Consider the following 26,699-nt stretch of genomic DNA (forward strand, 5'->3'; position numbering starts at 1 on the left):
CTAGTATCACCATTTTATAAGCCAATTTTAGTCCAGAAGATGAAGTAAACTGTCAGAAATCCTTATATAAAAAAGCAAGAGAAACAAACCAGGACTAATTCATACAAAGGTGCAAAACTTGGGTGTTGCTTTGGGGAAGGTGTGAAATAAAGACTCTCATGTTGCTCTATGTCTCTGGATCATAGCAATCCAAATAACCATAGAGTAAAAAATCACAAAGTGGAGCTCCCCATGCGTTTTGTCTTTCTTTATTGCATTTCAACAGCACATGACAGTACATAAGACAGGAGGTGCTTGTGTCTAACCCTCTTCTTGTCGTGTGCCAAAAAATGACAATAAAAAAATACATAAGTTGAAGGAGAAGATGGGACAACGCCGTGCTGCCGTGTGGAATTCAACCGATCCAAGTAGTAAAGTAGTGATTTTAATTTTGTCAGCGCATTTCTGTGAACACTTTCGCCCCTCCTCCTTGAGCTTATATATCTAATATATATAACGGCTAAAAGAACTAGGGATATGTAGTTTGAAAAAGAGAAGGCTGAGAGGAGACTTAATAGCGGTCTACAAATATCTGACAGGTAGTCACAGTGCAGAGGGAACCACCCTATTCTCATTAGCACAAGGAAATACAAGAAGCAATGGGATGAAGCTAAAAGGAAGGAGATTCAGATTAGACATTAGGAAAAACTTTCTGACAGTGAGGGCAGCCAGGGAGTGAAACAGGCGACCACGGGAGGTGGTGAGCTCTCCATCAATGGAAATCTTCAAGCGAAAACTGGATAAACATATAGCTGGGATGATTTAAGAAAGCCTGCACTCGTGGGGGGTTGGACCCGATGGCCCTTGAGGTCCCTTCCAACTCTACAACTCTATGATTCTATGATATCTACTACAGGGGAGCTACAGCAGCCGTGTCTATGCGTGTATAATAGTTGGGCTTAAATAACTACCCCGGGTGAACCTCTCATTTCCACCAAGACTCCAAGACCATATTATCCCCCAGAAAAGACAGTATCTGCGCTCCTATTGTCTTTCAGTCTATTTGAGTTCAGGTCCACACTCACGGGGTGCCAGTGTCAGACTCTGTTCACATTGCAACAGGCAACCTGATCTCTACTAGTTGCTCAGCCTCAGCTGGGTGTCGGCTGAGTCTTTTCCACTGCTTTCCAGTCCTGCAGGAATTAATTTCTGTTGAGTGGTGTGCAGCTCCTTAAGATTCAGGTTGGTAATTTCCATTCAGCTGTCTCCTACCTATTTAAGGCTGGGGAGTCTGTGTGTTACTGCCAATAATAGCTTCAGCTTATGCTCCTGCGATTTCATTTTTTGTGGCGAACCTATTCCTGGTGAGCAGTAGCTTACTGTTTGAGTGGTGTGGAAGTTTCCCCATTGTGCGTTTACTTCCTTACTTATATTTTATTCCCTCTCCTTTGTCTTTGTGTGCAGTGTGTATGAGTTTAGGTTTTTTTCCCCCTGTCCATGTCATTTTGATGAATTTGTTACAGTGGGGCCAGCCCGCCCCAAGGGTGGGGCAGAGGGAGAGTAAGAATAGGGCTCAGACAGGAGTCAGGGTCATGCTGGGGGCTCAGACCTCCCTACCATCAAATGTATCTTTGAGATAAGGGACAGCGCAAGGACCTCAGTCTGAGGGCCAGTATTGGTGTCACTATTTAGTTATTACATACCCCGTGATAATTTCCCAATAAAAAATACAAAATGCATAGTGAACACCACTTTTTAATCTTTTATTCTGTTTTTTTTCTCAAAATTGTTTCTTCTTAGCTTGTTCGTGCACCGAAAGAACAATTCTTTGCCTGCTATAAGCTATACCTGCTGTGAGGCCACCACTTACTGGTGCACGTAAACTTGCTGCATTGCATTTATGTCTGACATTTACATCTTTCTGACCTCCAACTGTTTATTACCTTGCATGTATATTTCATAAGTTGCATTGCACTTTATTTAGGTTCTTATACATACCATCTGCATATACCATCTGTGATTGGCATTGCATATCCATTCTATTCAGATTCCATATGGGGATTCTTTAATACCTCATGCACTGCATTGCGTTTTCACTATGTTAAGTGGGCTTTTTGTATTTTTTTCTGTACCCAAATGTGTAGGGTGTTGTTTTGATTGAATTAATCTTTAATATATACTTAACTTTTTGCCGCCTTACACATTGGGTTACCATTACCATCTCCATTCATTTTTGTACACAGCAGCCTCTTCCATGAATGGATATTGGCTCACCAGGAGTAAGAAAACTGTTTTAGTACCACCTATATGTACCCACCCTTTAAGGCTGGAGACACACGGGCATTAATGTGAGTCAATCGCATGACACTCAGCTCCCGCTCTGCTGGAGTGTAAGCCAAGTGTTATGCGAGTGCCATGCCACTGTAATGCGATGCTGCGGTTGCAGCACAGCCGCGAAGGACAGGGCGGGCGCTGTGGAGGAGAGAGAGGGAATAATCTCCCTATCTCCTCCATTGTCAGCTGATGCAATTCCCGCACTGCACTCGCATTACACCAGTGTAATATGAGTGCAATGCGATGTTTCTCTTGCACCCATAGACTTATATGGATGCGAGTGAAAACAGATCGGATTCCACCCGCAGCATGCTGCGATTATTTTCTTGGTCCGATTAGGGCTGAGAAAAAAATCGCTCATGGGAACGGCCCCAGAGAGTAACATGGGTCCAGATGGAATGCGATTTTTTTTTTTTATCACATTGCACTCACTCCGTTTTCTCACCATGTGTGCTCAGCCTAAGGATTCCTTTAAACAGCTTTAAAAAATTGACTTCGGGTTCATGGCAGCTGTCAACCAGATCCCTATTCCAAACTTATGAGACCCTTAAATTGTACTGTCGATAATTGAGTTTTTTGTTTTTTTCTGTTGATGCCCTTTTGAAGAGTAAAGCGGGCTTTACACGCTACGACATCGCTAATGCGGAGTCGTTGGGGTCACGGAATTCGTGACGCACATCCGGCCGCATTAGCGATGCCGTTGCGTGTGACACCGATAAGCGATTTTGCATCGTTGCAAAAACGTGCAAAATCGCTAATCGGCGACACGGGGGTCCATTCTCAAATCTCGTTACTGCAGCAGTAACGAGGTTGTTCCTCGTTCCTGCGGCAGCACACATCGCTGCGTGTGACGCCGCAGGAACGAGGAAGCTCCCCTTACCTGCCTCCCGGCTGCTATAAGGAAGGAGGTGGGCGGGATGTTACGTCCCGCTCATCTCCGCCCCTCCGCTGCTATTGGGCGGCGGTTCAGTGACGTTTCAGTGACGTCGCTGTGACGCCGCACGGACCGCCCCCTTAGAAAGGAGGCGGTTCGCCGGTCACAGCGACGTCGCCGGACAGGTATGTATGTGTGACGGGTCTGCGCGATGTTGTGCGACACGGGCAGCGATTTGCCCGTGTCGCGCAACAGATGGGGGCGGGTACCCACACTAGCGATATCGGGACCGATATCGCAGTGTGTAAAGTAGCCTTTAGACATTTGCCTACAAAGTATCCACCTACATTATCTGTGGTACTAGAGAGACCATTTTCATTCTTCTGAATGTATTTTGCATAATGTTTCCAGGAAACATTATCCTGTTGACCATAGTAGCATCAGTACATTCAGTACATTCCAAGGAACAAAGGATAATTTTCCACTTATCTCTAATTTTACACAGCAAGTAAACTTTTTTTTTCTCATTTCATTTATTGATCAGTTTTTGAAAAGTTATTATGAATCTTTATAGTGTACTCCATTATTGTATCTTGCTCCTTTTCAATATCTTTCTGAAAGATCTGTTTCAACTGCCTTGTTCATTAACTTAGAGTAGATGTTTTGAACTGCAGGTCTAGCATATACACTGATGAGCAAAAGGGTAACAATGTTTTGCACATTTAACTTTCAGGCTCCATAACTCACCATTCACTACAGCTTTGAACATGAGACTACCTTCATTTTATAGACAAACATCTTGGCTATCTCATACGTAAATCTGATTTGCAACTGTTTAGTATATGATTAGTTATGCAGATTCTTGTCATGTCACTGCATTGTTACTGTTTTGCTCCTAAAAATATAAAATTAGAACTATTATTATTTTTATTTACAAGTATTTTGTAAATCCACCTTTGGCTTTTGTCACTGCCTGAATCCTTTTGGACATGCCCTTAATGAGATTCAACTGAGTCTTGATCAAAATCTGATCCTGGGTTTCTTCTACACGGTCCTAATGTTGGTGCATTTTGGTCGACTCACTTGAGTATATATACAGTTTTTTCTTCTACTCTACCCATAAGTGTTCTATTCAGTTAAGGTCTGGGGACTGTGGGGGCCAGTGCAGCACCTCTACTTGATTGTCATTTAACCATTTCTTCGCCAATCTCTATGTATGCTTTAGGTCATTGTCCTGCAGGAACACTATGTCGCCCTTTTCATACCCATAGTACTCTAGTCTATAAAGTAACTTGTCTTGTAGAATACTCACATATAGCTCAGAATTCAGACCACCATCGATCCTGGTCAAGTATCCAACACTTTTAGCTGTGAAACAACCCCATATCATCAGGCTTCTTCCACTGAACTTGACAGTTCCTTCAGTTTCTCAATCCGTTAGCACCTTTTTTCCTTGTTTCTTTTCGACACACTTGCACCCATCTGAGCCTAGTCTACTGATTTTCGTCTCATCGCTCCAAAACACCCGTTTCCAAACTTCTACTTTCCAGTTTTTTGTACTTTTTTGCAAACTCAAGCCGGCACTTCTTATGACGATATTGAAGTTGAGTCTTCACCTTTTTTCAGGCCTTCATTCCAGACTTTAGTAACATGTGTAACTATGCTATTCTAGTCCCTATTAATACTGCTCTTAGCTCCATTTTCTGTAGGGAGAGTTGCAAGAGAAGGGATAGTGTATTCGTTTTGTACTAAAGGCATATAGGCAGTGATTATTGCCTTACAGTCCTTGCTGCTGCAACGTAACATCAATAGTCCTTTTCAGTCCTACATATAGTTTATTCTAGTCACTATACATACCGCTCTTAGCTGCATACCTAATTTAATATGCGCAAGGTGTGCAGTAAGGGAAGGGAAAGGGGACATGTTGCTGATGGTGCACGCAAAGGCCGAGGTCGTGGCCAGGTGAAACTGTGTCTGCTGTGGGAGCACAACAAACACACTTATCCTTTAAAACCAGTCCTAGTTGCAACACATGCGGGACAAGACTATTGAAGCCAGAACAGTGCGAATAAGTGGTCAGTTGGAAGGCAGCTAATGCTTCCAGTCTGTTTCCTAGCACCACCTTGTCTTCCACCTGGTCTAGTCTCAGTAGCCAAGAAGTTTAGACCACATAATCGTCACCCTGATCTTCTTTCCTCCCACCATTGCGAGTCCCAGGAGACAATTGTGATTCCACATTGGGACACTCCGAGGAGCTCTCTACATGTACATGTATTGATTCTGACCTCTCACAATGCATGTTTGAAGAGGGACATAGAAACATTGTGTGCAATAATGCCCAAATATTTGAGCAGCCATGGTCCAAAGAAAACAATGGTGGGGAACGGCAATTAATTACTCAAGGGGTGGACAATTATAAGTCACAATTGCCAACAAGTCATGTTGTTAGGTCAACAAGTCAGGAAGAGGACAAAAGTGCAATAGTAGAAGGTGTGGTTGTGCACGATGAAGTCACTGACCCAACCTGACCCAACCAAAGCGATGACAGCAGTGCAGAGGGGAGGGAGTAGACGTTATACTGTTCCCCATAGAACCCACACCCGGAAAGCTCCTAATCCAAGGGTGAGGAGTTTTTTCTTCCTCTTTTTAATTTTCCTTATATTCATGTAATTGTACAGGAAATAATGTGTCCTAAAATATTTTCCTCTAAAACCTATTTTAGCTTTGGGTTTGTAGGTTTTATTGTCACGCCATGAAAGTGACAACATTGTTCCAAGCAGCCATCTGGAAGTCAGAGATGCATGCAGGCATCTTCTTATGCTGTTGCCATTTCATTTGAGTACTGTTGTCATCCATTTCAACTACCCTGGAAGGGTCTGTCGGAAAAATTCTTGTGTTTCCCATTGTCTGCCATTATACTTATTAGTCGAGTCAGGCCCATCTGAGTGTTCAATTTGCTCAATTCGAGTAATGAGCACTCGAGCATTTTAGTGCTTGCTCATCACTAGTTGTAATTTGCAGCATACAGGAAGAAAAAAAAATTCAACCACGAGGAGCAAAACAGTAAAAATGCAGCAACATGACAGGAATCTGCATAACTAATTATACGCCTAATAGTTGCAAGTCAAATTTATGTATGAGATAGCCAATTAATTGTCTATAAAATGAAGGTAGTCTCAAGTTCAAAGATGCAGTGAATGGTGAGATATGGAGACTGAAAGTCAAAAGTTCAAAACATTTGTTACCCTTTTGCTCATTAGTATATTTATACTCAAATATGAGCTTCTCTGCTCCTCCCCTCAGGGAGAATGTTGTAAATAGAGTCTGAGCATGGGAAAGGAGAGCAGAGAAGTTATATTTGAATATGGATATTTTACTAAACCTACAGTTCAAAACAGCGACTCTAAGTGCATGAACAAGGCAATTGAAACAGCTCTTTCAGAATGGAGCTTGAGAGGAAAGTAAGCTAGATAAGGTAGTAGAGTCTATTACAAAAATCCATAACTTTGCAATGTATGATCAATAATTAAATGAAAAAAAAGTTTAGTTACTTTCTTAACATGCAGTGGGGAAAAAAAGTATTTAGTCAGCCACCAATTGTGCAAGTTCTCCCACTTAAGAAGATGAGAGAGGTCTGTAATTGATATTATAGGTAGACCACAACTATGAGACACAAACTGAGAAAACAAATCCAGAAAATCACTTTCTGTGATTTGGCAAGATTTTTTTTTTTTTACAAATTATGGTGGAAAATAAGTATTTGGTTATTAACAAAAGTTAATCTCAATATTTTGTTGTATATCCTTTGTTGGCAATGACAGAGATCAAATGTTTTCTGTAAGTCTTCACAAGTTTGGCACATATTGTTTGAGGTATGTTGGCCCATTCCTCCATGCAGATCTCCTCTACAGCAGTGATGTTTTCGGCCTGTCGCTGGGCAACATGAAATTTCAACTCCCTCCAAAGGTTTTCAATGGGGTTGAGATCTGGAGACTGGCTAGGCCACTCCAGGACCTTCATATACTTCTTATGAAGCCATTCTTTTTTTGCCCTAGCAGTGAGCTTGAGATCATTATCATGCTGAAAGACCCAGCCATGTTTCATCTTCAATGCCCTTGCTGATGGAAGGAGGTTTGCTTTCAACATCTCTTGATACATGGCCCCATTCATTCTTTCATGTACACGGGTCAGTCGTCCTGCTCCATTTTCAGAGAAACAGCCTCAAAGCCTGATGTTGCCACCCACATGCTTCACAATAGGTATGGTGTTCTTTGGATGCAGCTCAGCATTCTGTCTCCTCCAAACATGACTGGTTTTGTTTCTACTAAACTGTACTACTTTGGTTCATCAGACCATATGACATTCTCCCAATACTCTTCTGGATAATGCAAATGCTCTCTAGCAAACTTCAGATAGAACCAACATGTACTGGCTTAAGCAGGGGAACACATCTGGCACTGCAGGATCTGAGTCCCTGGTGGCTTAGTGTGTTACTGATAGTAGCCTTTGTTACGGTGGCCCCAGCTCTATGCAAGTCATTACTAGGTCCCCCCGTGTGGTTCTGGGATTTTTGCTCACCGTTCTTGTGATCATTTTGACCCCACGGGGTGAGATCTTGCGTGGAGCCCCAGATCGAGGGAGATTATCAGTGGTCTTGTATGTCTTCCATTTTCTTATTATTGGTCCCACAGTTAATTTCATCACACCAAGCTGCTTGCCTATTGCAGATTCAGTCTTCCCAGCCTGGTGTAGGGCTACAATTTTGTTTCTGTTGTCTTTTGACAGCTCTTTGGTCTTCACTCTTTGGAGTTTGGAGTTTAAGGTTGTGGACAGGTGTCTTTTATACTGATAACAAGTACAAACAGGTGCAATTACTACAGGTAATGAGTGGAGGACAGAGGAGCTTCTTATAGAAGAAATTACAGTTCTGTGAGGTGACAGAAATCTTGCATGTTTTTAGATGACTAAATACTTATTTTCCACCATAATTAAAAAAAAAACAAACAAAAACATTTTGCCAAATCAGACAAGTTGATTTTTTTATTTGTTTTCTAATTTTGTCTCTCACAGTTCTGGTCTACCTATGATGTTAATTACAGGCCTCTCTCATCTTTTTAAGAGGGAGAACTTGCACAATTGGTGGCCGACTAAATACTTTTTTTCCAACACTGTATATATTGACATAGTTTTGAAATTCTCACTTGTCCAAAAAATAAAATTACTGTGCACTGTTTCTAAATATCAACCTTTATGAAACAGTAGTTCCCTTGTGTTCATTACCAAATTATTATTTAAGTCTGCAGAAACTCCCTCTTAACTCCCTTTAATTTTGGAAAGAATAGACAGAATTAAAATAAACCAGGCATCCTGCTGGAGATCCGCATGTCTTTATTTGATTGCAGCCTAACTGAAGTCTTAGGGCAGCTTTGCACGTTGCAACATCGCACGTGCGATGTCGGTGGGGTCAAATCAAAAGTGACGCACAGCCGGCGTCACTTTCGACATCGTAGTGTGTAAATCCTAGATGATACGATTAACGAGCGCAAAAGCGTCGTTATCATATCATCAGTGCAGGTTCCGACTTTTCCATAATTACGCTGCTGCGACAGGTACGATGTAGTTCCTCGTTCCTGCGGCAGCACACATCGCTGTGTGTTACGCCGCAGGAGCGAGGAACATCACCTTACCTGCCGCCGGCGGCTCTACGGAAGGAAGGAGGTGGGCGGGATGTTTACATCCTTTTCATTTCCGCCCCTCCGCCACTATTGGCCGCCTGCCGTGTGACCTCGCTATGACGCCGCATGACCCGCCCCCTTAGGAAGGAGGCGGGTCGCTGGACAGAGCGACGGTCGCAGGGCGGGTGAGTGCATGTGAAGCTGGCGTAGCGATAATTTTCGCTACGCCAGCTATCACAAGATATCGCATGTACGACGGGGGCGGGGACTATCGCGTGCGACATCGCAGCATCGGTTTGCGATGTCGCAACGTGCAAAGCCCGCCTTAAGGTAGAACCTTCTTATTGTTTCTAAGCAGCTGCAAGAAAAAAAACATCTGTTTTAACATCCTTATATTCATGTGCCTCTGAATTCTCCATCAGCAGAGGGATTAATTTGGATACACTTGACTGACTTCAAACTGGAAAAAGTACCAGGGATATTGGCCTATTTATACAGCATTTCTTTTTTTATTTAGTATAATGCTGTAGAATATATTGTCATAACAGTTCAACCTCTAGCGCCATTTCGAGCTCAAGAAGGGAACCAGCACAGCAGAGAGGAACCAGAGGAACCTTACATAATAAAAGAGCTATTTATCCCCCTCCGCTCACTTCAAAGTCAACTGCGTAGTAATGATTCAGGCTGGTATATTTTAGGATTTCTTTTATGGCTATTATTTTTAAATAAAGATTGGTTTTACATCAAGGTGAATAAATCCAGAAATACAGATTTATCATTGCTTTAAACTGATAATCCCTCTTTCTATATAAATTTGTGCTTAGAGGAGCCAAGTACATCAGCATTAATTACCGTATCTATTTCAACCTGTACTGAACAGCAGACATCACTTGATGCAAACTGGTGGAATTCAATTTACAAGTGCATCTCAATAAATTAGAATATCATCAAAAAGTTAATTTATTTCAGTAATTCAATACAAAAAGGGAAACGCATATTATATAGTCATTACACACAGAGTAATCTATTTCAAGTGTTTATTTCTAATAATGTTGATGATTATGGCTTACAGCCAATGAAAACTCAGAAGTCATTATCTTAGAAAATTAGAATAATTACCACAAAACACCTGCAAAGGCTTCCTAAGCATTTAAAATGGTCCCTTAGGCTAGGGCCCCACTTTGCGTTCACCTACTTGCGGTTCAGAACGCACGTTTTAGCCTTAATTGATTTGACCAAAGTTGCCTTTTTCAGAAATTTAGCGCTGAAAACGCATGCGTATTTACCGCGTTTTAGATGCGTTTTCAGCGCTTTTTACCTGCTTTTCCACCTGCGTTTTGATAGATGCGTTTTGAACATCTAGACACTGATAAAGTTTAAATAGTCAAACTCAATGAAAAAATGGGAAAAAAAATCTATATTTTTTTGAAAAATAATGGAAATAAATTATTTTAATGAAATTATAGCGGTAATATGATATTTAATGGAAAAATAGCAATAATTTAATAAATTTCTTATTTTTAATTGTTGGACTATGTGTGTGTAAAGGGACATATGAAATCATTATTTTGATGTCCAAAAAGCATGCGTTTTAGTAGTCAAAAACGCATGTTTTCTGCACATAAAAAGCAGGTAAAACGCAGGAATTTGCAGGAATCTTGGTTTTTGCCATTTCTCATTGACTTCAATGTTAGCAAAACGCACCCAAAATGGCAAAAACAATTGACATGTTGCTTCTTTGAACGCATGTTTTTTGCCACAAAATATGCAAATTAAACGCAGCGTTTAGAAACGCAAAGTGGGGTCAGGAAATCCACTTTTTCCATAGACTTTGCTCGTAAATCAAAACGCATGCCTTTTGGCATGAAAAAGGTGCTTCTCAAAACGGACCTAAAAAGCCCCTAAAACGCAGGTGGAAACGCAAAGTGGGGCCCTAGCCTTAGTCTGGCTCAGTAGGCTACACAATCATGGGGATGACTGCTGACTTGACAGATGTCCAGAAGGCAGTCAATGACACACTTCACAAGGAGGGTAAGGCTATGTGCGCACGTGTGCGCTCTGCACCGCAGCTAAAAGGTGCGCTTCAGAGCGCAGCTGAAAAGCTGCGTTCTGAAGCGCATGGTGCCGGCAGAGAACGTGCGCTCTGCATGCTGCCTCTCCCTATAGACAGCATGCAAAGCGCACGGAAGAAGTGACATGTCACTTCTTAGAACGCAGCGATTCGGGCAGCAGCCGAATCGCTGCGTTCTAATATGCCACGTGCGCACGGCTCCTGCACAATCTCCATAGATTGTGCAGGGGACGCAGGACGCATGCAGTTACGCTGCGGTGCATAACACAGCGTAACTGCATGCAATACGCACACATGCGCACATCCCCTAAGCCACAAAAGGTCATTGCTAAAGAAGCTGGCTGTTCAGAGTGCTGTATCCAAGCATATTTATGCAAAGTTGAGCGTGTGGCAGATAAAGGTGCACAAGCAACCAGGATAACAGCAGTCTTGATTGGATTGTTAAGAAAAGGCCATTCAAAAATTTGGGGAAGATTCACAAGAAGTGGATTGCTGTTGGAGTCAGTGCTTCAAGAGCCACCACACACAGACGTATCCAGGACATGGGCTACAACTGTTGCATTCCTTGTGTCAAGCCACTCATGACCATTAGACAACGCCAGAAGCATCTTACCTGGGCCAAGACTGGACTGAAACTGAACTGGACTGTTGCTCAGTGGTCCAAGGTGTTGTTTGCAGATGAAAATAAATTTTGCATTTCATTTTGAAATCAAGGTCCAGAGTCTGGAGGAAGAGTGGAGAGGCCACAATCCAATCTCTTATGTCCAAAGCACATGTAGAAAATACTGATGTTATTAAACTTTGACTTTTGGTCCTCTAGTTTTTCTGCTCTTTATTGACATCCAATATAAAATTAAAAAAAGTTATAAATTATGTTTTTTTGTTGTGTTTTTTAACTTTCTATATTTTTTTTTTTAAATAAATGTTTGTGTTTTTTATGTTCCGCCCCCACGTTGGTAGCAGCCGGGCTGCTCGGATATGGATTCGCAGTGTGGCTCGAGGGTTCTCCGGACCCGGGGGGTCTCGCGGACACTTCAAATAAAAAGGGGGATTGGTTGTATGTGGGACTTTCTATATAGTCTAGGACGCCACCCACGGCGTGTGGTAAGATGAGGTACCACCGTTGCTATTAGGGAGCACTCAGGGACGTTGTAATGGCAGCTAGTTGTTTTTAACCCTCCGTGGGTAGGGGTGGATGCTCCGGGGCCCAGTGTCACAGTGATGAGGATGGTGGCTGCAGGGGCCGGCGTGCCCGGTTGGACCAGGGGATGTTAGTGTACTCACAGTCAAAGAAATCACACAAGTCCAGCGGTAAACCAAGGTGCCAGTGGCCGGCCGCCGCGGCCGGGGTGTATTCTGGTCCCTCACCCGGGGTGATGGTCTGTGTCACTTTCCTCTGCACGGTTTAGTTCTCTTTGGACTTCCCGGTGTGGAACACGGGAGTCAGCTCCCAGAACTGCGGTTGGGAGCCTTGCCTGCAGATGCTGACCCTTGGGATCTAAAGGGGCCCTGGTGAATGCTCTATCCCCAGCGGTGGGCTGCTGGTCTGCTCTTTTGGGACTTTGGGTGGGACAGGACCTATAATCCTGCCCTCAACTGCTGAATTAACAAAGCCGGTGGTTCCGGTCATTGCTTCAGGGTCCAGATACCCCCTCTGTGCACGGTTTCCGGGTCGGTTCTCCGGTGTCGGTACCGGCGGGCTCCTACCCTGTCCCGGTCCACCTCGGATCTCCGGCAGCCGTCTTCTGTCAGACACGGACCACCGTCTGCCACCTAACCAGCACGCCAGGGCTCCAACCCCGACGCCTTTCCTCACTGGCTTCCACTTGAACTTCACTTTCTCCTCTCCTCTCCTGCAATCCGCACTCTGCTCTCACTCACTACTGACTCCGAACTCTTCTTTTCCCGCCCCGGGTTCTCCAGACCCCTAGGTGGGCGTTTTCCTTCCGCCTGGTCCCGCCCACTAGTGTGCCTTTCCTACCCTGTTGGGGTGACTAGGGTTTTGTCGGCTCAATGTAACCCTATAAGGGAAAATGTTGTGTTGGGGTCTACTTTGTGTGTGACCACCTGGCAGCGCCAGGGCGTCACATTTATATAACTATTTTATTGCATAGCTCTAACCCCATCGCAAGACCTAACTCTAGCCCTAGTTAGGATTGGAAAAACTAATACATTTCAGACAAGTCTTCCAATAGGTCTCGGTCTCTGCTCTCACAAAAAAAGTGAGGGGAGAGACCAAAAATTATAAATCAATCAATGCTTGCTCAGCCTCAACCAGGTTGCTCCAAAAAGAATCGATGTTTGCGACTAGACCAATTGACATTGAGGAAAGAGAAAGGAGCTCAAAATTTTGCACTGCCTTAGAATTTGGTTCCAGAGGCACCCTGTAGCTCCTTTATGATATGCCACTGAGTGTTGTCAATCCAGGCCATCTCTTTTATATTTATCATATAACAATATAGGATAGCTTCTTCTTTGTCCTCTATGCTTTGATCTTTCAGACAGAGATGGACTGTAAATTGAAGCTCCAGGACCCCAATGCAAAATTTGTAACACGTCGAATCATGTACATGTGTGATTTATAATACCATGGTGTTGATATTGTCACACAAGATTTGCACAAACTTCGCTGACTGTCATGGTGACATCGGGTTCTGTTCAGATTGCAGATTCTAACACTCTGCCAGATAGTTTATCTGGTGTCTGGGATAAACACAGGGAGACTCAGGTGTTGACCGGCTGTGTTCTGATTTATAGGCAGGCTAGGAAGTGTTAATCTATGCTGGTCTACTTGCGCCTTTGATCACATGTTGTGGGGAGGCCTTTCACATCTGCTCCCCTCCTATTTATGCTGGTTGAATCCTTCCACCTATGCCTTCTACAGTTTGTTTTTGTTGGTCTGTTTGGTGTGGTGTAGAAGACTTTCTGGTAAAAGTTGTGGTTTTTGCTTGCTGCGGTTTTTGAAGTTTACCTCTGGTGTTTTTGTAGCTTCATTCCTCTTCTTGTTTTTCCTACTGAAACTCTTATTGTCTTAATCTTTGTGTGTGTGCAGTGTGACAGAGTTTTGGTTTTCCCTTGTCTGTCTTTATCTGTGCGTTCCATCAAATTCCTGTCCCATGCACCGCGTAGGAAGTGGGAGGGTGAATCAGATCAGGATTGGTCAGGATCAGGGCCAAGAAGGAGACTCGGGCATCTCCACCTTCAGGAGTATTCCAGAGGTTAGGGATAGCAGAGGGCCCCGCTATCCTATAGTCATCATGACAGATATGTGGTAGAAGGGATTTTGGGCCATCCAAGGCACCAAGTGCTAGATATCACTTCTACCTCGTCACCCAAAATAATGTACATCCAGGATTTTTTTCCCTAGAAAACAAAATAATATTCTATGAGAGACAGTATTCTAACATGGTGAGTAACGGGATGTTCTGTTATTCATGAAGTCAGTTTTATCAGCGGCCAACATTATTAAAAAAGCTTAAGCAAGTTTAAAGAAACAATTATTCAGTCCGGGAAGCAGAGCCAAACAGCGCGCGCTTCAACAATATTTTCTTCTGTTATTTCTTTGCTCAGACTGCCCTGCATTTTCATTTCTAGTTTACTATGATTGTTGGTTGTCATGGCAATCCCATCTTCCCTAATTTCTGTGACTTGGAGAGGTCATTTTACATTCTACTGACAAAATATTTTTGTGAGGAAATGACAGATTACTGCCAAAAAAATATTGTTGTACTGTAGAAATTAACCGTTGCCAAAACCGTATGTGTCTGACCTGGCATAGTAATTGCCAATGACTAAGGATGAGGAACAAATTTGTAAACAGGTAACAAGATTCATTAAAGTGAACTTCCCTGGAGCCCAAGTAAAAGATTATATATAGAAACTGCATCAGCAGCAGTTCTTGTATATTCTGTTCTTAGTGGAATCAGTTGCCCGGGCTGTGTTTTTCTAATATCCTATAAGGCTTTGGAAATTTTAATTTTACGCTGAAACCTTGCACACAACTGATAAAATATATGATGCATTAGCACTTCTTGTGATTTGCATAGTGTTCACGTAATATACACAGCCACAAACCAAAATATAGAGGTTCCTTAAAGGGGTTGTCCACCACTTGGACAACACGCTCTCCTGGGGCTTACGTGAGGTTGTTATGTCACTTGAGCCTAATCAGTGGCGGCTTCACTGTCCCTGCCTTTGGACATATCGGTAATCAAGAGGAAGTGACATCTGCGGCTGCCACTCACTTCCTGGAGATTACTCATACATCTGAAAGCAGAGATAGTGAAGTCGGTGCTGATTGGGCTTGGGGCTCCTAGGAAATAACAATTGTACTTGAGCCAAGGAGAACAATCGCCAACAACACTAGAATGGCCCCGGCATCAGAGATAAGTATACATTTTTTTAATTTTAATTGGGGGAAACATGGGGAATGAGAAAGGGTTGTCTTACTAGTGGACAACCCCTAAAATTTTCCACTGATGCCCTGCAGTTCACTCATAAAAATGTACAACTAACTTCACGCCCCCTGATGAAAGCCCTGTGCTGAAACGCGCGTAGGGAATCATGTCTGCAGGTCTGTCCACTGTTTTGATTCATTTATTTTAATGCACTGTCTATATATTATTTGAACTTTTGAGTGGACTTATTTCTATATATACTGGTTTTCCATAGCAATTTTGAACTATTTTTTGGCCACTTTTACATAATTGCTTTTCCTGTTTGTTACACATCTATTCTTTGACCTGTTTGAACTGTTTGTTTTTCTGCCTGCAGAGGAGCGCCATCTTGTGTGTCATTTATGTTATTTCACGTTATCTGTCTTTATATACAGTCAGGGCCAGAAATATTTGGACAGTGACACAAGTTTTGTTATTTTAGCTGTTTACAAAAACATGTTCAGAAATACAATTATATATATAATATGGGCTGAAAGTGCACACTCCCAGCTGCAATATGAGAGTTTTCACATCCAAATCGGAGAAAGGGTTTAGGAATCATAGCTCTGTAATGCATAGCCTCCTCTTTTTCAAGGGACCAAAAGTAATTGGACAAGGGACTCTAAGGGCAGCAATTAACTCTGAAGGCGTCTCCCTCGTTAACCTGTAATCAATGAAGTAGTTAAAAGGTCTGGGGTTGATTACAGGTGTGTGGTTTTGCATTTGGAAGCTGTTGCTGTGACCAGACAACATGCGGTCTAAGGAACTCTCAATTGAGGTGAAGCAGAACATCCTGAGGCTGAAAAAAAAGAAAAAATCCATCAGAGAGATAGCAGACATACTTGGAGTAGCAAAATCAACAGTCGGGTACATTCTGAGAAAAAAGGAATTGACTGGTGAGCTTGGGAACTCAAAAAGGCCTGGACGTCCACGGATGACAACAGTGGTGGATGATCGCCGCATACTTTCTTTGGTGAAGAAGAACCCGTTCACAACATCAACTGAAGTCCAGAACACTCTCAGTGAAGTAGGTGTATCTGTCTCTAAGTCAACAGTAAAGAGAAGACTCCATGAAAGTAAATACAAAGGGTTCACATCTAGATGCAAACCATTCATCAATTCCAAAAATAGACAGGCCAGAGTTAAATTTGCTGAAAAACACCTCATGAAGGCAGCTCAGTTCTGGAAAAGTATTCTATGGACAGATGAGACAAAGATCAACCTGTACCAGAATGATGGGAAGAAAAATGTTTGGAGAAGAAAGGGAACGGCACATGATCCAAGGCACACCACATCCTCTGTAAAACATGGTGGAGGCAACGTGATGGCATGGGCATGCATGGCTTTCAATGGCACTGGGTCACTTGTGTTTATTGATGACATAACAGCAGACAAGAGTAGCCGGATGAATTCTGAAGTGTACCGGGATATACTTTCAGCCCAGATTCAGCCAAATGCCGCAAAGTTGATCGGACGGCGCTTCATAGTACAGATGGACAATGACCCCAAGCATACAGCCAAAGCTACCCAGGAGTTCATGAGTGCAAAAAAGTGGAACATTCTGCAATGGCCAAGTCAATCACCAGATCTTAACCCAATTGAGCATGCATTTCACTTGCTCAAATCCAGACTTAAGACGGAAAGACCCACAAACAAGCAAGACCTGAAGGCTGCGGCTGTAAAGGCCTGGCAAAGCATTAAGAAGGAGGAAACCCAGCGTTTGGTGATGTCCATGGGTTCCAGACTTAAGGCAGTGATTGCCTCCAAAGGATTTGCAACAAAATATTGAAAATAAAAATATTTTGTTTGGGTTTGGTTTATTTGTCCAATTACTTTTGACCTCCTAAAATGTGGAGTGTTTGTAAAGAAATGTGTACAATTCCTACAATTTCTATCAGATGTTTTTGTTCAAACCTTCAAATTAAACGTTACAATCTGCACTTGAATTCTGTTGTAGAGGTTTCATTTCAAATCCAATGTGGTGGCATGCAGAGCCCAACTCGCGAAAATTGTGTCACTGTCCAAATATTTCTGGACCTAACTGTACCTAATAAAAATCTATTACTTTTGACTTTCTGAGTTGGTTTTTAAGTGAGTTGGTTGTCCTTTACTCACCAAAATCAGTATATGTCATGACTACAGATAATTATATTGACGTAGAATGTATCAAATTCGTCAATTGTGTAATACTAAGGAAATCCTGGACGCTGATCTCTTGGAGGTCTGGAGTTGAAGAACAGTGCTTTAAAAGTGCTTTACACGCTGCGACATCGCTAGTGATTGCTAGCGATGTCGTGCACGATAGCACCTGCCCCCGTCGTACGTGCGACATTTTGTGATCGCTGCCGTAGCAAACATTATCGCTACGGCAGCGTCACACGCACATACCTTGTCAGCGACATTGCTGTGACCGCCGAACAATCCCTCCTTGAAGGGAGAGGTGCGTTCGGCGTCATAGCGACGTCACTGCGGCGTCACTAAGTGGCCGCCCAAAAGAAGCGGAAGGGCGGAGATGAGCGGGACATAACATCCCGCCCACCTACTTCCTTCCGCATTGCCGGTGGACGCAGGTAAGGAGATGTTCCTCATTCCTGCGGTGTCACACACAGCCATGTGTGGAGCTGCAGGAGCGACAAACAACATCGTACTTGTGGCAGCAGCGATATTAAGGAAAGGAGAGACGTGTCAACGATCACCGTTTTTGAACGATTTTGTGATCGTAGATCATCGCTCCTTGGTGTCACATGCTGTGATGTTGCTACCAGCGCCGGATGTGCATCACTAACGACGTGACCCCGACGATATATATCGGTAGCGATGTCGCAGCGTGTAAACCACCCTATAGTCTGTACATGAAGGAATCCCTGCTTAATTACATGATCTTTTTTTTCAAATCACTAATAAAAGTAATAGTGACGATTGGGTCCATGAATTTATTGGATCCTTTATTATACTATTGTGAGTCGACTTTTCCCATCACTATAATGTCAAGCTCTTTTGCTCCATCTAATTTTGTGATTAATTTTCTCCTAGATGAGTTGTTTTTCAATGAAAGTTCTGAGAAAGATGTTGATTTGGTTATGCCCGGAGATGCAGTTCATAGAATATGGATTAAGGGGTACTTTGCACACTACGACATCGCAAGCTGATGCTTGAGATGCGGCGTGCGATAGTCCCCGCTACCGTCGCAGCTGCGATATCTTGTGATCACTGCCGTAGCGAACATTATCGCTACGGCTGCTTCACATACACTTACCTGCCCTGCAACGTCGCTCTGGCCGGCGAACCACCTCCTTACTAAGGGGGCGGGTCGTGCGGCGTCAGAGTGACATCACACAGCAGGCGGCCAATAGAAGCGGAGGGGCGGAGATGAGCGGGACGTAAACATCCCGCCCACCTCCTTCCTTCCACATAGCCGGCGTGAGCTGCGGTGACGCAGGTAAGCTGATGTTCCTCGCTCCTGCGGCTTCACACACAGCGATGTGTGCTGCCGCAGGGGAACGAGGAACAACATCGTACCGTCACTGCAGCGGCATTATGAAAATGTTGGACACTACACCGATGATACGATAACGACGCTTTTGCGCTCGTTAATCGTATCATAAAGGATTTGCACACTACGATATCGACAGCGACGCCGGATGTGCGTCACTTTCGGTTTGACCCCACCGACATCGCACCTGCGATATCGTAGCGTGCAAAGTACCCCTAAGTCTCAGGTCACTACATGGCCAGAAATATATTACTTAGGCCTCTTTCTCGTATTTGCGGAAAACACACATTTTGTTGAAAGTGCGTCTGGCCATCTATGTGCCGTGATTTTGGCACATGTGTGTTCTCCGTGTGCTATCCGTAATAGCACACAGATATCGGGAACTTTTTACTCACTTGTCCCCAGCGCTACTGTCCGTGGTGCTGATGTCTCCAGCGCTGTGGTCACACTTGCTTCTGTGTCCCCGATGCAGTGAATATGCAAGGAGCATAATGAGTGACAGCAGCACTGAAGACAGGTGAGTATAGAAAATCATATTATTTCAAAGAGATGTGTTTTCTCTGGTACGTGTCACATGGATCACAACACTGCGTGGTCTGTGTGACATCAGCCCTGCTGGAGAAAAACTGACTTGTCTCCATGCAGAACACATGGACACGCATGTGCTTCACATGTACACACGGTCCTTGGCTAAACACTGATGTGTGCGGAAGCCCACTGATTTTAATGGGTCTGCATATGTCCGTGATTCCGGTATGTATAAAAATGGCATCATACATACCGGAATCACTGACGTGTGAAGGGGGCCTTACAAGGGTCAAACAATATTATTCCATATTTAGCTGCAAATCAAGAGTTTAAATATGTCTATTTGGAGATTCTTTGGTATACTCATAAATAATAGGAAAAAGGATCACTACATTACTGAAAAGACACGGTCACTCACCGGCCTGATAGAGGCATTCTATGCAATATAGCAATTATTATTATGGTGCAGATATTGTACAAGGTGGGTCAAAGATTTGTCATCAATTCTTTAATACACCCATCTTATTCTACTAAAGAGCATAAAGTGGTGAGCATTTATTATTACATATTCATTCTTTCTCTTGTATCTAGCACATCAGGCAATAATACTGTATGTTGAGATATACTATGTGTTCAGCAATATATACTGTAGGTGATTGTGCAAAAATATCTGTATATTCAAACTGTTATTTTATTTATTATATTGATATTTATTTTATTTTTCTGTTATTTATCTAAGATACACAACACAAAATATTCACCAAATTATAGTCATTCATGCGTTGCTGGGCTATTCTTGAGACACCTGAAAGTACTTCCACGATGCTTTCACAAGAATGAGTAGGGACCACATGCTGTATAAACCAATGCTATGAAAACAGCTGTAATCGGGCACGTAAATGTATGCCATCCAATAGCCTTTGGGAAAAGATCTAGCAAATCCCTACTAACTTTATAAGAAATAATTATACTTCTGAAGTGAGTATGGGATCGCAAGCGTTTAAATTAGATTTCACATCAAATAAGTAGCAATCTTAATTGAGAAAAAAATGTGGAGAAAAAAAAAGTAAAAATTCTGAGCATTGCATGCACCTGAGAGCAAGCTCAAGATGTCAGGCACGGCCATGTAGGCTTCCCCATTATGCTTTGTAGCCATTACATGATGTGGTCTAAGGGGTACTTTGCACGCTGCGACATCCCTACTGCGATATCGTCGGGGTCAAATCGAAAGTGACGCACATCCGGCGCCGGTAACGACGTCACAACGCGTAAAGCCTAGATGCGCCGATAAACGATTGCAAAAGCGTCGAAAATCGGTGATCTGTGTAGCGTCGATCATTTTCATAATGTCGCACCAATAGGAGATACGATGTTGTTCCTCATTCCTGCGGCAGCACACATCACTGTGTGTGACACCGCAGGAGCGAGGAACATCTCCTTACCTGCCTCCACCGGCTATGCGGAAGGAAGGAGGTGGGCAGGATGTTTACGTCCCACTTATCTCTGCCCCTCCGCTTCTATTGGCTGCCTGCCGTGTGAAGTCACTGTGACGCCGCAAGACCCGCCCCCTTAGGAAGAAGGCGGGTCGCCGGCCAGAGCAACGTCACAGGGCAGGTAAGTGCGTTTGAAGCTGCTGTAGCGATAATGTTCACTACGCCAGCTATCACAAAATATCACATGTGCGACGGGGGCGGGTACTATTGCGCTCGGCATCGCTAGCCGATGCTAGCGATGTTGCAACGTGCAAAGTACCCCTTACAGTCAGTCCAGGACGGACTACAACAAAGACAATAAAAAATGAGAGCAGGGAAAGCAGAGGCAAATTTAGGATTTTAAAGCTTACGGATATGAGTTAAAAGCACACAGCTCATCGTGTCAGATAGGGGATAAAAAGGCCTCAACCCTATTGTGCTGTACTATTTCAGCACTGAAAAACATAGAAATGGGAGTGTTAGTCTCAGTCTGTGAATAATATACAGATTCATGTGGTAGGGAGGTGCAGGAGCTGCAGAGTCAGTGTGACAGTGACATGATAATTCTGTAATATACAGCAGTTACAGGAAATTAACATTATTTTTTTTACTCTTAACCCACTTGGAAACAAGGAGGGCAGGTCAATACATCTTTGTTCTAATTTGTGTTATGTTGAACAACTCAGGAAAGATTTAATACATTACTAGGAAACCTCAAAGTGCTATTCATGTGTTTTCCAGGAAGGTAGAGGATTTACAGTATTGAGATTCAGATGAAAATTTAATCACTGCAAATGAAATATTGGGGAAACACTCGAAGCTGTCGAATTTGAATTTCAAAAGATGTGATCATCTCCTATATTTAGTCAAAAAGAAAATTGTAGGCAAAACTATGAGCTTCTGGGCCTCAATACGTTATATAATTAGTTAACTCACAGACTATGAAAATTGCGATACATGCTCTGTATGGTTTCATGATTGCCGTACTCCTTCTGAGTATCAGACCACCCCATTAAGGAATCTGGATTTATCATCAGCTGCCTTTTATAGTATGAAGTTTGCATTTACAATAAGTTTCTACCTTCAGAAATTCCGCAATGTTTTTTCTACTTTTAGTTTATTTTTATGTTTGTTTTACCTGTACCTTTACAATATTAAAGAATTTAAAGTGATTTAGCTATTTATTCTTTATTCCTCTCTCCAGGTACCAACATTAATGATGGACACCCAGTTTTCAGAATTCACGCCAGACATTACACCCATTATGTTGGCAGCTCACACTAATAACTATGAAATTATAAAACTTTTAGTCCAAAGAAGGGTGACAATACCTCGCCCACATCAGATACGTTGCAACTGTGTGGAATGTGTCTCCAGCTCGGAAGTTGACAGTCTCAGACACTCCAGGTCTAGACTTAACATCTACAAAGCTCTGGCCAGCCCATCTTTGATTGCCTTATCCAGTGAGGACCCTATCTTAACAGCTTTCCGCCTTGGGTGGGAACTGAAGGAGCTCAGCAAGGTGGAGAATGAGTTCAAGGCAGAATATGAAGAATTATCTCAGCAATGTAAGAAGTTTGCCAAGGATCTACTTGACCAAGCAAGGAGCTCTCGAGAACTGGAAATTATACTTAACCACAGGGATGACCAGAGTGAGGAGCTGGATCCTCAGAAGTGTCATGACCTGGCTAAGCTGAAGGTAGCAATAAAGTATCATCAGAAAGAGGTATGGTGAACTTACATTGTTTTAACATATATTTTTTTGTTCTTTTTTATTGCATCAATTTTGAAAAAAAACCAGACAAGAAATATTCCTATTATCTAAGGTTCACCTATGGACAAAATTTAAACTGTAATTTCAGATATTATCTATATATAGAGTTGACTTTGTTGATTTTTTTTGTAAGCTCAGGTTAGGGTTTGCAATTTTGCATAGCGCTTCATTCACCATTTTGATCATTGCTACTAAAAGTAGACATTCTGTAAAAGCTACATCCTTAGGGGTACTTTGCACGTTGCGACATCGCTACTGTGATGTCGTTGGGGTCAAATCGAAATCGATGCACATTCGGCGCCAGTAACGACGTCGCAACATGTAAAGCCTAGAAGCACCGATAAACGATCACAAAAGCGTCGTAAATCGGTGATCTGTGTAGTGTCAGTCATTTTCATAATTTCGCTGCAGCAACAGGCACGATGTTGTTCCTCGTTCCTGCGGCAGCACACATCGCTGTGTATGAAGCCACAGGAGCGAGGAACTTCTCCACACATGCCTCCACCGGCTATGCGGAAGGAAAGAGGTGGGCGGGATGTTTACGTCCCGCTCATCTCCGTCCCTCCGCTTCTATTGGCTGCCTGCCGTGTGACGTCGCTGTGACGCCGCACAACCCGCCCCCTTAGGAAGGAAGCGTGTCTCTGGCCAGAGCGACGTCGCAGGGTAGGTAAGTGCGTGTGAAGCTGCCGTAGCGATAATGTTCGCTACAGCAGCTATCACAAGATATCGCATGTGCGACGGGGGCGGGTACTATCGCGCTCGGCATCGCTACCATCGGCTAGTGATGTCGCAGCGTGCAAAGTACCCCTTAGAGTGACCATCAATATTAGATAGGTGAGGGGCCAACTGAGGAAAGAAATAAAGGGTTATGCGGAACTGTGTGGACCTTTGGAGGTAGGAGTGATAAATGTAACTTGTATTCTAATTAATGGGTTATATATAAAGATAAAAGAGGAGAGAACTTGTACCTGAACCTTAAGGATCTCTGATAGCACGGGGAAGAGGAAAAGAAATAGAGCTCGCAAAAGGTATGCTGAACAAGAGGTATGAGGGATAGGAAGAGAATTTAGAGACAGAAGGATCCTTAAAAGTAATCTGTCATCAGTTTAACACTTCCCAATCTAAGGGCTGCATAAAATAAAGTTAGGTACACTGTTTCCATTAGCGATTTACTTATTGGGCTGCTTGCCATAATTTAAATCAGTGTTCCCCAACTCCAGTCCTCAAGGTCCACCAACATTGCATGTTTTCAGGATTTCTTTGGATTGCAAAGGTGATAATTTAATAATCTGCACAAGTGATGATTCTACCACCTGTACTTTAGTAAGGAAATCCTGAAAACATGATCTGTTGGTGGGGACATGAGGACTGGAGATGGGGGAACATTGGTTTAAGTATTACTGTACGGTCTACTCTTGTGTTGTCAGTGATTAGCTACTTATAACTACACCTACACCATTGATTAACATTTTTCTGACTTCACTGTGTGTATGCAGAAAGCTGCCGGTTAGTGGTGAAGAGGTGAGGCTAGTTAGAGCTCATGAATCTTGAGAACTTCAGTGCTTTATCAAACCTACAGCAATTATCCTAGTAAGTGACCCCCACATTAGAATTAGGGTATCTGCCTCTTTTGTATGATACCTTTAAATGGGGCAGTATAAACCAAGGTTAGGTTTCAAGGAGTTCAATAAGAAATGAGTGAGCACTGGATGAGTCAAAAACGTTTTCAGGAATAGGATTATAAAATAAAGGAGTGAAATATATAAGAAGCACTAGAGAAGTTCAACATATTACTCAGCTGAGAAGGACTCAATGAGGTGTGGGAATATGAACACTAATGGAGGTTCCTGACACTAATGGAGTGGAGTGTCAGGAAGAGAGCCTGGAAACATTATCTGTTCTTGGGTCAAAGGCTGAAATTGAACAATATGAAGTTTAGAAGAGAAGACCAAGTAAAATTTTAAGTACTGGTGTAACTAGAGTCCAATGGACCTCAAACCCGCCCCCCCCCCCCCCCCGCCTGTTGGTCAGATGTATGGGCCCTTGTAGCCTTCTAAATCATATAAAGACATATGTGTTGTACCCTCCACCCATTATCTAGTAATGTCACTGATCATGTATTGTCCCCCATCCAAGACCCCTTCCAAGTATATATGTCTTGCAACCGTAGCCTCTTCCAGGTATATATGTCTTCCATTCTGGGTTCCTTCCAGGTAAATATGCGTTCCATCCTGGTCCCCTTCCAGGTACAGTATATATGTCTTCCAACCTGGGCCCCTGTCAGGTATATATATTTTCCATCCCGGACCCCTTCAAAAGCCTTTTCCAGGTATACAATATATGTTTTCCATCCTGGACCCCGTCCAGGTATATATGTCCCCGATCCTGAGCCTCTTCATGGAATATGTGTCCCTCATCCTGAGCCCATTCATGGTAAATATTTAATGTGAGTATATTGCCTGAAAGTTTTGTCACCTTGTCAACATGTAAAAGTGTATCCCATTCTTGTGTACCTGTGCGTTCTATGTATTATATAAGGTGCCATTTACCTGAAGAGCCATAAAAAGCTACATTTTCCCTATAGTTGCCCCTGCAGAGATGCCTGACTAGAGAGGCTTTCCCCAGCTACATTACCTGTCATATATGTTAGTATTGGAATTAATGGGGATCAACTGATCATTAGGAATGCTCTAAAGTAATTTAAATGTTTCATCAGGTCCTTATGTTTCCAACAAAGTTAATTCCATCACAATGTTCCCTATAACTTTGCCAACTAAAGGAGTAATAGCACTTATAGTAGCATTTATATGACAAGATCTTCTAACACATACCAAAAACAAAGTGAATTCTATTACAGGAAAAAAAACCACAACACTGTTGTAATTAAATATAACAAACGGGCTAAAAAGGCTAATTTGGATGTAATATTCCCTTAGGTTAAGTGGGTCCTGGTGCCTAGTTTCAAAAAAAGTCCACACGTGTAGGGGTATTCCGGTCAACATAAATTAGCACCTGGATAGGGAATTGTTGAAGTATTTCTTACTCCAATTAAAAGTTTCTGGGATTCATTCTACGGCGCCGGTGAGAATTAAAGAAATACACAGACATGTGATTGTCAAAGCTCGACAAATTAATTTAATGAAAATCAGTTATTTTATACTCTTCAGAACTAAAGGTGTGACATTCATGAATTTATCCATAGGAAAAGGGCAATCTAGCACCCAGGATCCATAAAAATAGAAATTCCATGGAGTAAAAATTTTTAAGGATGCTTCAATAAATTGTCTATTATTATGGATTCTGGATGCCAGATTACCCTTTTTCCTATAGATTGTTTTTCCAGTCTACACTAACTGAATCCATTGCACGGTTCCATGAATAGGTGAGCGGACTTAATCTGTTTTCTTTTCTAACTTTATGCATAAATTTAGGTGCTCCTTACATGATAGCAAATAGCAGAATACTTAACTGCATAATAAGTAGAGACACTCCCTGCATCCACTCAGCTTATCCACACCCCCTAAACAAGTTTTTGTTCCAAAAGTGAAACCCCACACTCTAAGAACATTTTTCCAGGCTTTAAGACATTAAGGGCGGCTTTGCACACTACGACATCGCAGGTGCGATGTCGGTTGGGTCAAATCGAAAGTGACGCACATCCGGCGTCACTTGCGATGTCGTAGTGTGTAAAACCTAGATGATACGATGAACGTATCATCGGTGCAGGCTCCGACATTTCCATAATGCCGGTGCTGTGACAGGTACAATGTTGTTCCTCGTTCCTGCGGCAGCACACATCGCTGTGTGAGAAGCCGCAGGAGCGAGGAACATCTCCTAGCTGCCGCCGGCCACAATGCGGAAGGAAGGAGGTGGGCGGGATGTTTACATTCCGCTCATCTCCGCCCCTCCGCCGCTATTGGCCGCCTGCCGTGTGACGTCGCTATGACGCTGCACGACCCGCCCCCTTAGGAAGGAGGCGGGTCGCCGGCCAGAGCGACGGTCGCAGGGCAGGTGAGTGCATGTGAAGCTGGCGTAGCGATAATTTTCGCTACGCCAGCTATCA

The 26,699-nt window shown here is 43.0% G+C and overlaps 1 protein-coding gene across 1 annotated transcript in view; it reads left to right on the forward strand.

Moving 5' to 3' along the window:
- The window catches only part of LOC142251236 (short transient receptor potential channel 5-like), a 576,680-nt gene that overhangs the window by 291,377 nt on the left and 258,604 nt on the right, over positions 1 to 26,699 (forward strand). Inside the window, exon 3 of the mRNA XM_075323853.1 lies at positions 22,067 to 22,588. Within this exon, the coding sequence (XP_075179968.1) occupies positions 22,067 to 22,588 (522 nt within the window). The remainder of the gene's footprint in view (positions 1 to 22,066; positions 22,589 to 26,699) is intronic.

The sequence above is a fragment of the Anomaloglossus baeobatrachus genome, chromosome 9 (assembly GCF_048569485.1).
Source record: "Anomaloglossus baeobatrachus isolate aAnoBae1 chromosome 9, aAnoBae1.hap1, whole genome shotgun sequence".
NCBI classification, from domain to species: Eukaryota; Metazoa; Chordata; class Amphibia; order Anura; family Aromobatidae; genus Anomaloglossus; species Anomaloglossus baeobatrachus.